The sequence below is a fragment of the Bufo bufo genome, chromosome 2 (assembly GCF_905171765.1).
Source record: "Bufo bufo chromosome 2, aBufBuf1.1, whole genome shotgun sequence".
In the NCBI taxonomy this organism is placed as follows: domain Eukaryota; kingdom Metazoa; phylum Chordata; class Amphibia; order Anura; family Bufonidae; genus Bufo; species Bufo bufo.
Genome location: NC_053390.1, coordinates 113,546,768 through 113,560,857, shown reverse-complemented (window position 1 = coordinate 113,560,857; position 14,090 = coordinate 113,546,768). Strand labels below are relative to the sequence as shown.

Below are 14,090 nucleotides of genomic sequence, written 5' to 3'. Positions count from 1 at the left end.
AGCCCCTTTTTGGACTATTGTTTTAGATTTAAGGATACTCAACTTACACTCTCTCAAATATATCATAAACTCCGGGACTGTTTGGGTGAAATAACCACATTTAAAAGTGAGGGAGGTTGGGAAGCTGAATTGGGCGAGTGGAACAGCTTGGAATGGGATATCGTATATCAAAACATAAAAAAAGTATCGATCTCTCAGAAATACAGATTGATACAGTTCAAGATTGTTCACCGCCTATACTACTCCCCCTCCTTCCTCGCCAAGATATACAAGGAAAGGAAGGACCTGTGCTGGAAATGTTCGTCAGAAAATGCGGAGTTAAGTCACCTACTATGGGATTGTCCGGAAGTGTGGGGGTATTGGACTAGCATCTATGAGGAACTATATAAAAGATATAAGATCAAATTGAAGCGAAGTTTTACGCAGGCAATATTGGGTCTTTTCCCCCGCTCTGAACTGACCCCCTACCAACTACGAGTTAGCATGGAAAGTATTATGGTCGCAAAGGCCTTGATAATTAAATATTGGGGTACGAAGAATAGTCCTAGCTTTAATGAATGGAGGGCTCGGCTAGACACTATTGAGGCCTATAGAAGAATGACAAGGAAATTGGAGTGATTGCTCCTGCGGGGGCAGGCTCCCTTACTCGCTTCAGGCCCCCAGGATCTCTTATATTTGGAATTTCTGGAAACAGAAGTTAAGGTAGTTATTAAAATGCGGATGGACCCCGCAGCAGGGAAGCAAAAGGGATGGGGTGAGTTAAAAGGAACAAGTGTATTAACTTGTATAAAGTATATTTGTAAATTTTAACTGGTTGATATGAAAATTTGTATATTTGTTCCAGAAAATAATAAAGGATTTGAAAAAAAAAAAGGGATGAGTGAATCGACTTCGGATGAAACATCCAAAGTCTATTTGCATAATACTTTGTTTGAATATTGTACGGTGCGAGCGCTCTGTACAGTATTAGAATGTATTGGCTCCTATGAGCCCAAGTTATTACTTCGCATAATAACTTCATAAAACAATTACTGTAAAAAAAAACATTTCCCGAAGTGGTACCTTGGAACCGAACCAGAGTTCGGGAAATGTTTTTTTTACAGTAGAAATTGATTTATGAAGTTATTCTGCGGAGTCTTGCAAGACGTTGTGTTTCATCCAAAGTCGATTCGCTCATCCCAATCTGTGATGTCCGTGGGACAACCCCTATAATAAGCCTTTACCTTTCCAAACGACAGAAAATACTGGAAATGTATGGTAATACACAATTTCTGGGACATATTAATATTCAAAAGTAGCTTTACTCATTCAATAAACTTTAAAATGTTTCTCATTAACATGATCTCTTCCCATGTGCCCGTCATTTCACACTTGTGCTTTTTGCTAGGTTCTGACACCTGAGTGCCAAGTGTGTGCGACGTAATAAGAAACGTGAGACTGGTAAAACACACAAAAAACACAAATAGAAAAAAATAACATGAACCAGAAAACTTTAAAATTTAACAAATACAAATGTCTGTGACCTATGCTGCACAACTTTATAGAACTTTAAAAAAAAAAATCTAGATTATCCTGTTTTACAAATATTGTGTGAAGGGGAACATGTAAGGTACATACTACCATCAGCTAAGCTGATAACTTGGCTTTTCTCTTGGGGGGTCCTTTATAGCCCCTGCCCTTCCTGCGCAGACCACCTCTTCTGCCTACTATGGGAATCTCTGTCTCCACTTCTTCTGAACTGCTCTCGGCGCCTCTCTCTCTAGATTTATGGGCTGACTGATCGGTCTCCACAGATCCTTCAGACTGTTCTCCAGAAATGCTCCTTTGTCCATCAGATTGGTGCCGGAATGCTACATCCTGAAGTTCAACCACAAGAAGCCCACCTTGCCGGAGAAAAGGCAACGTTTCTGCTGTGACGTGAACTGTTTCTTCTATGGAGCCGGTGTCCAGGGTAGATGTTTCGTCAGATGTTGGACACTCTTCTGCAGTACTGCCCTCTGTGTCGCCAGGAAGGCCATTATCTGTATGGTCTTCAGCAGATTTTGTTACCATTCTCTCTTTAAACTCCTCATTTTGTATGACTGTTTCCTCCAGTCCGGTTATCATGTTTTCATCGGAGGCAGCCTCTAGCTCATCTGGAGAAAAGACCTGTGAAAAATTATACAGAGTTACAGGGGCCACTTCATGTGAGGTTTGTCATCCATTCACAGAACTATGTTAAGGGTGGTGTGACACCCTTAACATTCCAGAGACCTCTATTTAAAGGCTATGTACACCTTCAGAGGCAATTTCTTTTTATGATTGCATGTTACTCATTTTTGCCTGAAAATCTATTTTTTTTTTATTTATTTGCCTTTATTAAAAATATTGAGCTGTTCTGTCACAAAGGGTTAACAGTTTTTATAGCTGTGCGACTGGTACTTTCACTTTGTGCCATTCATCTAATAAACCTGATCTGTAAACTAATGAATTGTCATAAAGAGTTATTTAAGCCACATTCTTATCAATGAGTTTTTATAAGGTCAGAAAGCAGAGACAACGAGTCTGTCTGCTCCTGGTCTGACGGAAATGAGAGACAATCCAAAGGCTGCTTCTAGAGCATGTCAGCTCTGTACAGAAAAAAGAAGCCATAGTTTTTAATAAAGACCAATTTTAAAATTTAGTTTAGCTCAAAATGAGTACAATGCAATAAAAAAAAGTTGCCCTCAAAGGTGTACATAGCCTTTAAGGCTGGAATCACACATGCAGTTTTTCTTTCAGTTTTTATTGCAGTTTCGAGTCAAAGTCCAAAGCCTTACTCATGCTATAAACAATAAAAATGTGAAAATGATTTTTTTTCTTTGTTTTCAAATTCTCTACTAATGAACACCAAAAAAATGACGTTCCATAGATCACAAAAAATAAGCAAACATTATTTGAATAACCAAATGAGAAAAAAAAAGAACTCTCTTTTACACCCTCAACCTAACGTGTCTGATTTTTAACAACAAAAATGCCCTGGTCTTGAAGTGGTTGGTTTTCTTTCACTAACATTTTTTTCATTAAAAAAAGGTTTTGTTTTTAATGAAAAAAGATACACTTCAGCCAGATTTCACTCTGCCAGGTTAGAAAATTCTAGCCATGGTCCTCTAAGGCCACATTCACAAGACAGTGAAAAATGGACATGTGACGGCAATTTTTTTTTAACGACCGTCACATGTCTACCGTATTTTAAGAACAACAGTAGTCTACAGCAGTTTTTTATGGCCAGTGAATAATGGAAAAATGGTGGTAGTAATCTAAAACATAGCGTTTATTAATATAGTTAAAACATTTACCAAAAATACGCTTTAGGCCTCATGCACACGGCCGTGTTTCGCGGCCGAGAGCGGTCCGTGGTAACCCGGCCGGGAATCCTTCTGACAGCAGGAGCGCACGGCGTCATTGGTTGCTATGACGCCGTGCGCTTCATGCCGCCGCTGCTGTACAGTAATACACTCGTATAAATCATACGAGTGTATCACTGTACAGCAGCGGCGGCATGAAGCGCACGGCGTCATAGCAACCAATGACGCCGTGCGCTCCTGCTGTCAGAAGGAATCCCGGCCGGGTTACCACGGACCGCTCTCGGCCGCGGAACACGGCCGTGTGCATGAGGCCTAATACTGAAAGTGTGCACACCACCACTCGAGCAGCAAAAATACATTAGGTGTGGCCAAAACAACTGTTTGGAACATTCTTAAAAAGAAGGAACGCATCGGTGAGCTCAGCAACACCAAAAGACCCGGAAGACCACGGAAAACAACTGTGGTGGATAACCGAAGAATTCTTTCCCTGGTGAAGAAAACACCCTTCACAACAGTTGGCCAGATCAAGAATACTCTCCAGTAGGTAATTGTATGTGTATCAAAGTCAACAATCAAGAGAAGACTTCACCAGAGTGAATACAGAGGGTTCACCACAAGATGTAAACCATTGGTGAGCCTCAAAAACAGGAAGTCCAGATTAGAGTTTGCCAAACGACATCTAAAAAAGCCTTCACAGTTCTGGAACAACATCCTATGGACAGATGAGACCAATATCAACTTGTACCAGAGTGATGGGAAGAGAAGAGTATGGAGAAGGAAAGGAACTGCTCATGATCCTAAGCATACCACCTCATCAGTGAAGCATGGTGGTGGTAGTGTCATGGCGTGGGCATGTATGGCTGCCAATGGAACTGGTTCTCTTGTATTTATTGATGATGTGACTGCTGACAAAAGCAGCAGGATGAATTCTGAAGTGTTTCGGGCAATATTATCTGCTCATATTCAGCCAAATGCTTCAGAACTCATTGGATGGCGCTTCACAGTGCAGATGGACAATGACCCAAAGCATACTACAAAATCAACCAAAGAGTTTTTAAAAGGGAAAGAAGTGGAATGTTATGCAATGGCCAAGTCAATCACCTGACCTGAATCCGATTGAGCATGCATTTCACTTGCTGAAGACAAAACTGAATGGAAAATGCCCCAAGAACAAGCAGGAACTGAAGACAGTTGCAGTAGAGGCCTGGCAGAGCATCACCAGGGATGAAACCCAGCGTCTGGTGATGTCTATGCGTTCCAGACTTCAGGCTGTAATTGACTGCAAAGGATTTGCAACCAAGTATTAAAAAGTGAAAGTTTGAGTTATGATTATTATTCTGTCCCATTACTTTTGGTCCCTTAACAAGTGGGAGGCACATATGCAAACTGTTGTAATTCCTACACTGTTCACCTGATTTGGATGTAAATACCCTCATATTAAAGCTGACAGTCTGCAGTTAAAGCACATCTTGTTCGTTTCATTTCAAATCCATTGTGGTGGTGAATAGAGCCAAAAATGTTAGAATTGTGTCGGTGTCCCAATATTTATGGACCTGACTGTATGTACACGATTAATATGCTAGCCTCACTGATGTATGGATGACATAAAAAATTTTTTAAAAAAATGGTGCCAAGTAATTAGATGATAAATTAAATGGCCATAGGTAGACAAGAACAGGGCCAAAAGGGATCACTGGGGGCATATGGTTCAGTTTATCCGTCCCTCACTGGTACTGTTCATCTTGTGGAGGGGGCCGTGTGTCTCGCCATTCCACTTAAGTAAGCGCTGCATGAGGCGCAAACCCCCCCCCCCCCTCCCTGTCAGGAATCCCCGTGACGTCACTTCAACAACTACACAAGTGGCCGGGGAGTGTATTGAGGAGGCGTGGCTTATGCGATGTGCCAGGAGCGCAGTAAATAAACAGCGTTCATACCGGCACATCGCTGGGACAAAAGATGATGATGAGCAAATATAGCCATACATAAAGAACAGGGGTAGTCAGAGAGCCACCACGCGTGTAATACTACAGGAAGATGTCATATCAGTATAGGTCAATGAAAGAACACAAATCTGTCCAATATAGGATAATGGAGGTCAAAAATAGGACATGTTCTATTTTGTCTGTTTTAATGGACCGACAGCCCCCATACGATTGAAGGGGACTGTTTTTAAGATCCGTTTCTCAGAAAGGAATCAGTGGGGGGAAAAAATTCTGTTAAAAATGGACCATTTACAGTTTTTAATGTCCGTTTTTTCACGTCATGTGAATGTAGCCTAAAACCTCATATGTGTGTATCATGAGCATTTGCCACTTTGCATGGCCCACTTTTTTAACTAACTGCCCGATCAGACTAGTACCTCGGAACAGAAGCGGAGTTCGGTTTTAAGTTTTAAAGTGGTTTTCACTTTAAAAATCAACTACTGAAGTTAATCAATGAAGTCACGTGAGAATTTGTGAATAACTTACTTCGACTCATCGGAGCCCATACATTCTAATACTGTACAGAGACGAATCTTTATAAGGCCTCTTTCACACGAACAATACAGATTGTGTCAGGGTGCGTTCAGTGACACTCGCACCATTTTGCAAGCAAGTTCAGTCAGTTTGGTCTGCAATCGCGTTTAGTGTTTCAGTTTGTTCAGCGTGGGTTCCGTGCAATCAGTTTTGATGTGTTTTTCACGCATGTAAAAAAAATAACTGAAGACTTAGGCCTCTTTCACACGGGCGAGATTTCCGCACGGGTGCAATGCGTGAGGTGAACGCATTGCACTCGCACTAAATCCGGACCCATTCATTTCTATGGGGCTGTTCACATGAGCGGTGATTTTCACGCATCACTTGTGTGTTGCGTGAAAATCGCAGCATGCTCTATATTGTGCGTTTTTCACGCAACGCAGGCCCCATAGAAGTGAATGGGGCTGCGTGAAAATCGCAAGCATCCGCAAGCAAGTGCGGATGCGGTGCGATTTTCACGCATGGTTGCTAGGAGACGATCAGGATGGGGACCCGATCATTATTATTTTCCCTTATAACATGGTCACCATGGTGATGGATCATGTGACGGACCATGTGATGAGAGCAGTGACGTCACCACAGGTCCTTTTCCTCCGGATCATCAAAGAAGAAGACAGAAGAGAAGGCGGGCTGCACAAACAAGTGGATGAGGTGAGTTAAATTAATTAACCACCTCCGGACCGCCTAACGCAGGATCGCGTTCCGGAGGTGGCAGCGCTGCGCACAGTCACGCATATACGCGTCATCTCGCGAGACGCGAGACTTCCTGTGAACGCGCGCTCACAGGAACGGAAGGTAAGAGAGTTGATCTCCAGCCTGCCAGCGGCGATCGTTCGCTGGCAGGCTGGAGATGTGTTTTTTTTAACCCCTAACAGGTATATTAGACGCTGTTTTGATAACAGCGTCTAATATACCTGCTACCTGGTCCTCTGGTGGTCCCCTTTGTTTAGATCGACCACCAGAGGACACAGGTAGCTCAGTAAAGTAGCACCAAGCACCACTACACTACACTACACCCCCCCCCCCCCGTCACTTATTAACCCCTTATTAGCCCCTGATCACCCCTGATCACCCCATATAGACTCCCTGATCACCCCCCTGTCATTGATTACACCCCTGTCATTGATCAACCCCCTGTAAAGCTCCATTCAGACGTCCGCATGATTTTTACGGATCCACTGATAGATGGATCGGATCCGCAAAACGCATCCGGACGTCTGAATGAAGCCTTACAGGGGCATGATCAATGACTGTGGTGATCACCCCATATAGACTCCCTGATCACCCCCCTGTCATTGATTACACCCCTGTCATTGATTACCCCCCTGTAAAGCTCCATTCAGATGTCCGCATGATTTTTACGGATGCACTGATACATGGATCGGATCCGCAAAACGCATCCGGTCGTCTGAATGAAGCCTTACAGGGGCATGATCAATGACTGTGGTGATCACCCCCCTGTCATTGATTACCCCCCTGTAAAGATCCATTCAGATGTCCGCATGATTTTTACGGATGCACTGATAGATGGATCCGATCCGCAAAACGCATCCGGACGTCTGAATGATGCCTTACAGGGGCATGATCAATGACTGTGGTGATCACCCCATATAGACTCCCTGATCACCCCCCTGTCATTGATTACACCCCTGTCATTGATCAACCCCCTGTAAAGCTCCATTCAGATGTCCGCATGATTTTTACGGATGCACTGATAGATGGATCGGATCCGCAAAACGCATCCGGACGTCTGAATGAAGCCTTACAGGGGCATGATCAATGACTGTGGTGATCACCCCATATAGACTCCCTGATCACCCCCCTGTAAAGCTCCATTCAGATGTCCGCATGATTTTTACGGATGCACTGATAGATGGATCGGATCCGCAAAACGCATCCGGACGTCTGAATGAAGCCTTACAGGGGCGTGATCAATGACTGTGGTGATCACCCCATATAGACTCCCTGATTACCCCCCTGTCATTGATTACCCCCCTGTAAAGCTCCATTCAGATGTCCGCATGATTTTTACGGATGCACTGATAGATGGATCGGATCCGCAAAACGCATCCGGACGTCTGAATGAAGCCTTACACGGGCGTGATCAATGACTGTGGTTATCACCCCATATAGACTCCCTGATCACCCCCCTGTCATTGATCACCCCCCTGTCATTGATCACCCCCCTGTCATTGATCACCCCCCCTGTCATTGATCACCCCTCTGTAAGGCTCCATTCAGATATTTTTTTGGCCCAAGTTAGCGGAATTTTTTTTTTTTTTCCTTACAAAGTCTCATATTCCACTAACTTGTGTCAAAAAATAAAATCTCACATGAACTCACCCTACCCCTCACGGAATCCAAATGCGTAAAATTTTTTAGACATTTATATTCCAGACTTCTTCTCACGCTTTAGGGCCCCTAGAATGCCAGGGCAGTATAAATACCCCACATGTGACCCCATTTCGGAAAGAAGACACCCCCAGGTATTCCGTGAGGGGCATATTGAGTCCATGAAAGATTGAAATTTTTGTCCCAAGTTAGCGGAACGGGAGACTTTGTGAGAAAAAAATTAAAAATATCAATTTCCGCTAACTTGTGCCAAAAAAAAAAAATTTCTATGAACTCGCCATGCCCCTCATTGAATACCTTGGGGTGTCTTCTTTCCAAAATGGGGTCACATGTGGGGTATTTATACTGCCCTGGCATTCTAGGGGCCCCAAAGCGTGAGAAGAAGTCTGGTATCCAAATGTCTAAAAATGCCCTCCTAAAAGGAATTTGGGCACCTTTGCGCATCTAGGCTGCAAAAAAGTGTCACACATCTGGTATCGCCGTACTCAGGAGAAGTTGGGGAATGTGTTTTCGGGTGTCATTTTACATATACCCATGCTGGGTGAGAGAAATATCTTGGTCAAATGCCAACTTTGTATAAAAAAATGGGAAAAGTTGTCTTTTGCCAAGATATTTCTCTCACCCAGCATGGGTATATGTAAAATGACACCCCAAAACACATTCCCCAACTTCTCCTGAATACGGCGATACCACATGTGTGACACTTTTTTGCAGCCTAGGTGGGCAAAGGGGCCCATATTCCAAAGAGCACCTTTAGGATTTCACAGGTCATTTACCTACTTACCACACATTAGGGCCCCTGGAAAATGCCAGGGCAGTATAACTACCCCACAAGTGACCCCATTTTGGAAAGAAGACACCCCAAGGTATTCCGTGAGGGGCATGGCGAGTTCCTAGAATTTTTTATTTTTTGTCACAAGTTAGTGGAAAATGCTTATTTTTTTTTTTTATTTTTTTTTCATACAAAGTCTCATATTCCACTAACTTGTGACAAAAAATAAAAACTTCCATGAACTCACTATGCCCATCAGCGAATACCTTGGGGTCTCTTCTTTCCAAAATGGGGTCACTTGTGGGGTAGTTATACTGCCCTGGCATTCTAGGGGCCCAAATGTGTGGTAAGGAGTTTGAAATCAAATTCTGTAAAAAATGACCTGTGAAATCCGAAAGGTGCTCTTTTGAATATGGGCCCCTTTGCCCACCTCGGCTGCAAAAAAGTGTCACACATCTGGTATCTCCGTAATCGGGAGAAGTTGGGGAATGTGTTTTGGGGTGTCATTTTACATATACCCATGCTGGGTGAGAGAAATATCTTGGCAAAAGACAACTTTTCCCATTTTTTTATACAAAGTTGGCATTTGACCAAGATATTTATCTCACCCAGCATGGGTATATGTAAAAAGACACCCCAAAACACATTCCTCAACTTCTCCTGAATACAGAGATACCAGATGTGTGACACTTTTTTGCAGCCTAGGTGGGCAAAGGGGCCCACATTCCAAAGAGCACCTTTCGGATTTCACAGGTCATTTACCTACTTACCACACATTTGGGCCCCTAGAATGCCAGGGCAGTATAACTACCCCACAAGTGACCCCATTTTGGAAAGAAGAGACCCCAAGGTATTCGCTGATGGGCATAGTGAGTTCATGGAAGTTTTTATTTTTTGTCACAAGTTTGTGGAATATGAGACTTTGTATGAAAAAAAAAAAAATCATCATTTTCCACTAACTTGTGACAAAAAATAAAAAATTCTAGGAACTCGCCATGCCCCTCACGGAATACCTTGGGGTGTCTTCTTTCCAAAATGGGGTCACTTGTGGGGTAGTTATACTGCCCTGGTATTCTAGGGGCCCAAATGTGTGGTAAGGAGTTTGAAATCAAATTCAGGAAAAAATGAGGAGTGAAATCCGAAAGGTGCTCTTTGGAATATGGGCCCCTTTGCCCACCTAGGCTGCAAAAAAGTGTCACACATCTGGTATCCCCGTACTCAGGAGAAGTTGAGGAATGTGTTTTGGGGTGTCTTTTTACATATACCCATGCTGGGTGAGATAAATATCTTGGTCAAATGACAACTTTGTATAAAAAAATGGGAAAAGTTGTCTTTTGCCAAGATATTTCTCTCACCCAGCATGGGTATATATAAAATGACACCCCAAAACACATTCCCCACCTTCTCCTGAGTACGGAGATACCAGATGTGTGACACTTTTTTGCAGCCTAGGTGGGCAAAGGGGCCCATATTCCAAAGAGCACCTTTCGGATTTCACAGGTCATTTTTTACAGAATTTGATTTCAAACTCCTTACCACACATTTGGGCCCCTAGAATGCCAGGGCAGTAGAACTACCCCACAAGTGACCCCATTTTGGAAAGAAGAGACCCCAAGGTATTCGCTGATGGGCATAGTGAGTTCATAGAACTTTTTATTTTTTGTCACAAGTTAGTGGAATATGAGACTTTGTAAGAAAAAAAAAATAAAAAATAAAAATCATCTTTTTCCGCTAACTTGTGACAAAAAATAAAAAGTTCTATGAACTCACTATGCCCATCAGCGAATACCTTAGGGTGTGTACTTTCAGAAATGGGGTCATTTGTGGGGTGTTTGTACTGTCTGGCCATTGTAGAACCTCAGGAAACATGACAGGTGCTCAGAAAGTCAGAGCTGCTTCAAAAAGCGGAAATTCACATTTTTGTACCATAGTTTGTAAACGCTATAACTTTTACCCAAACCATTTTTTTTTTACCCAAACATTTTTTTTTATCAAAGACATGTAGAACTATAAATTTAGAGCAAAATTTCTATATGGATGTCGTTTTTTTACAACTGAAAGTGAAAAATGTCATTTTTTTGCAAAAAAATCGTTAAATTTCGATTAATAACAAAAAAAGTAAAAATGTCAGCAGCAATGAAATACCACCAAATGAAAGCTCTATTAGTGAGAAGAAAAGGAGGTAAAATTCATTTGGGTGGTAAGTTGCATGACCGAGCAATAAACGGTGAAAGTAGTGTAGGTCAGAAGTGTAAAAAGTGGCCTGGTCTTTCAGGGTGTTTAAGCACTGGGGGCTGAGGTGGTTAAAAAAAAAAATTTAACCCCTCCATCCCTATTTTACTATGCATTATGTATTAAGAATGCTATTCTTTTCCCTTATAACCATGTTACAAGGGAAAATAATAAAATCTACACAACACTGAACCCAAACCCGAACTTCTGTGAAGAAGTGAAGAAGTTGGGCATTAAAACGCTTTGCACTCGCAGGGAAAAATCATGCATTTTCCCGCAACGCACCCGCATCTTTTCCCGCACGTCAACCGCAACGCCCGTGTGAACCCAGCCTTACAAACAACATCTTCTAGCAATCATCAGTGAAAAACGCATTGCACCCGGACTGCATCCAGGTTACACCCGAATGCAATGCGCTTTTCACTGAAGCCCCATTCACTTCTCCGGGACCAGGGCTGTGTGAAAAACGAAGAATATAGAACATACTGCGATTCTCACACAACGCAGAACTGATGTGTGAAAAAAACTGCTCATGTGCACAGACCCATTGAAATGAATGGGTCAGGATTCAGTGCGGGTGTTATGGGTTCATGTCACACATTGCACCCCCACGGAAAACTAATTTGCGTGAAAGAGGCGTAATGCAAGGGTGAGATGTACGGCAAAATCTCATCAAACCTGCACCAAAAACCTCAAGTAACACATGTAGTTTATTCCGTGAATTTGGTGTGGAATTTCTGCAGGACAGAATTGTGGAATTGAAAAAGAATGTTTCCTTAAAAGTATTTTTTTTTTTTTTACTGATGATCTATCCTCTGGATAGGTCATCAGTATGTGATTGGAGGGGTCCGACACCTGGGACCTCGCCGATAGGCTATCCAGAGATTAGGTCAGTAAAATAAAAAATCTGGCAAAACCCTTTTAAATAAAAAAAAAATATTATAGAATAATATATTTAAGGCTAGGTCTACACGACGACATTTGTCGCACAACTACACTGCAACATGTGTCACGCGATATTGATGTCGCACGACAATATGTATAATGATAGTCTATGATGTCGCACTGCGACATGAGACATACTGCGATGTGACAGTCGCAGAAAAATCCATTGCGAATGGATTTTTTGCAACTGTCGTGTCGCATGTCGCAGTGCGACACCATAGACTATCATTATAAATATAGTCGCACGACACATGTGGCAGTGTAGTTGTGCCCTATGTGTTTTCGCGACTTATTGTCGCGCGACACATGTCGTCGTGTAGACCTAGCCTAAAAGTCTCTAAAAGCATTCCTACTAGGCCTCATGCACATGACCATTGTGTGTTTTGCGGTCCGCAAATGGCATCCGTGTGCGTTCCGTAATTTGCGGAACGGCACAGAAAGCCATTAATATAACTGTCTATTCTTGTCCGCAAAACGGACAAGAATAGGACAGGTTATATTTTTTTTGCAGGCCATGGAATTGAGCAACAGATGCGCCAGCACACGAAGTGCTGTCCGCATCTTTTGCGGCCCCATTAAAGTGAATGGGTCCGCATCCGAGCCGCAAATACTGCGGCTCGGATGCGGACCAAAACAATGATCCTGGAAACCCCCCATGAGGCCTTAAGGGGGTTTCCAGGATCAAGCAAAATGTGCCTTCAGGTGGAGAAATTGGATCCTGCTGTGGTCAGTAATGGCTGCAGCAGCCTCACAATGATATGTGGTTTCATCGCTGCAGCCGAGTACATAGCACCTGAGTATTAGGACGGCAGGGGGACTTACCAGGTGAGTACTATGTATTTTATTATTTCATTCTATTCCTGCCCCCCTCCGATCCCAGGTAAATTTTGCACTACTCTGGAAAATCCTTTTAAGAAAAAAACTGATTATTGTTTGCCTCCTATATTTTACCAACCTCCCTTCACCTGTCATATATCTTTTACTGGGCAATAATCGCTTCACCTAATAAGCAATTTTGGGTAAGGACAGAAAAAGTTTGGGCATACCCTGAAGTAGCACCACAGACGTAGTGTGAATAGAGCCCAATGTACAGGTACAGCAAGTTACAGCTGAAAATCACTATTTCTAAAATTAGAGAAAATAAACGCATCTTCGGCTGAGTTCACACTTCAGTTATTTGGTCAGTTATTTCCATCAGTTAGGGCTCATGCACCTGAACGTATTTTCTTTCCATGTCCGATGCATTTTTTTGGTGGACCGTATGCGTAACCGTTCACTTCAATGTGTCCGCAAAAAAAATGGAAGTTACTCAGTGTGCATTCCTTTTCCGTATGTCTGTATTTCCGTTCCGCAAAAAAATAGAACATGTCCTATTATTGTCTGCATTACGGACAAGGATAGGACTGTTCTATGAAGGGCCAGCTGTTCCGTTCAGCAAAATACGGAATGCACACGGATGTCATCGGTATTTTTTGCGGATCCGTTTTTTGCAGACCACAACATACAGTACAGAGCAAAAGTTTGGACACATCTTCTCATTCAAAGAGTTTTCTTTATTTTCATGACTATGAAGGCATCAAAACTATGAATTAACACATGTGGAATTATATACATAACAAACAAGTGTGAAACAACTGAAAATATGTCATATTCTAGGTTCTTCAAAGTAGCCACCTTTTGCTTTGATTACTGCTTTGCACACTCTTGGGATTCTCTTGATGAGCTTCAAGAGATAGTCCCCTGAAATGGTCTTCCAACAGTCTTGAAGGAGTTCCCAGAGATGCTTAGCACTTGTTGGCCCTTTTTCCTTCACTCTGCAGTCCAGCTCACCCCAAACCATCTCGATTGGGTTAAAGTCCGGTGACTCTGGAGGCCAGGTCATCTGGCGCAGCACCCCATCACTCTCCTTCATGGTCAAATAGCCCTTACTTTCAAAGTTTTCCCAAT

The 14,090-nt window shown here is 42.7% G+C and overlaps 1 protein-coding gene across 3 annotated transcripts in view; it reads right to left on the bottom strand.

Annotated features, from left to right (window-relative positions):
* Window positions 1-1,351: 1,351 nt before the first annotated feature.
* Window positions 1,352-14,090, bottom strand: part of FAM169A (family with sequence similarity 169 member A) — a 106,424-nt gene continuing 93,685 nt past the window's right edge. For all 3 annotated transcript variants that reach the window (XM_040420188.1, XM_040420187.1, XM_040420189.1), the window contains one exon: window positions 1,352-2,148. In XM_040420188.1, the coding sequence (XP_040276122.1) occupies window positions 1,627-2,148 (522 nt within the window). In that variant the 3' untranslated portion in view covers window positions 1,352-1,626. The remainder of the gene's footprint in view (window positions 2,149-14,090) is intronic.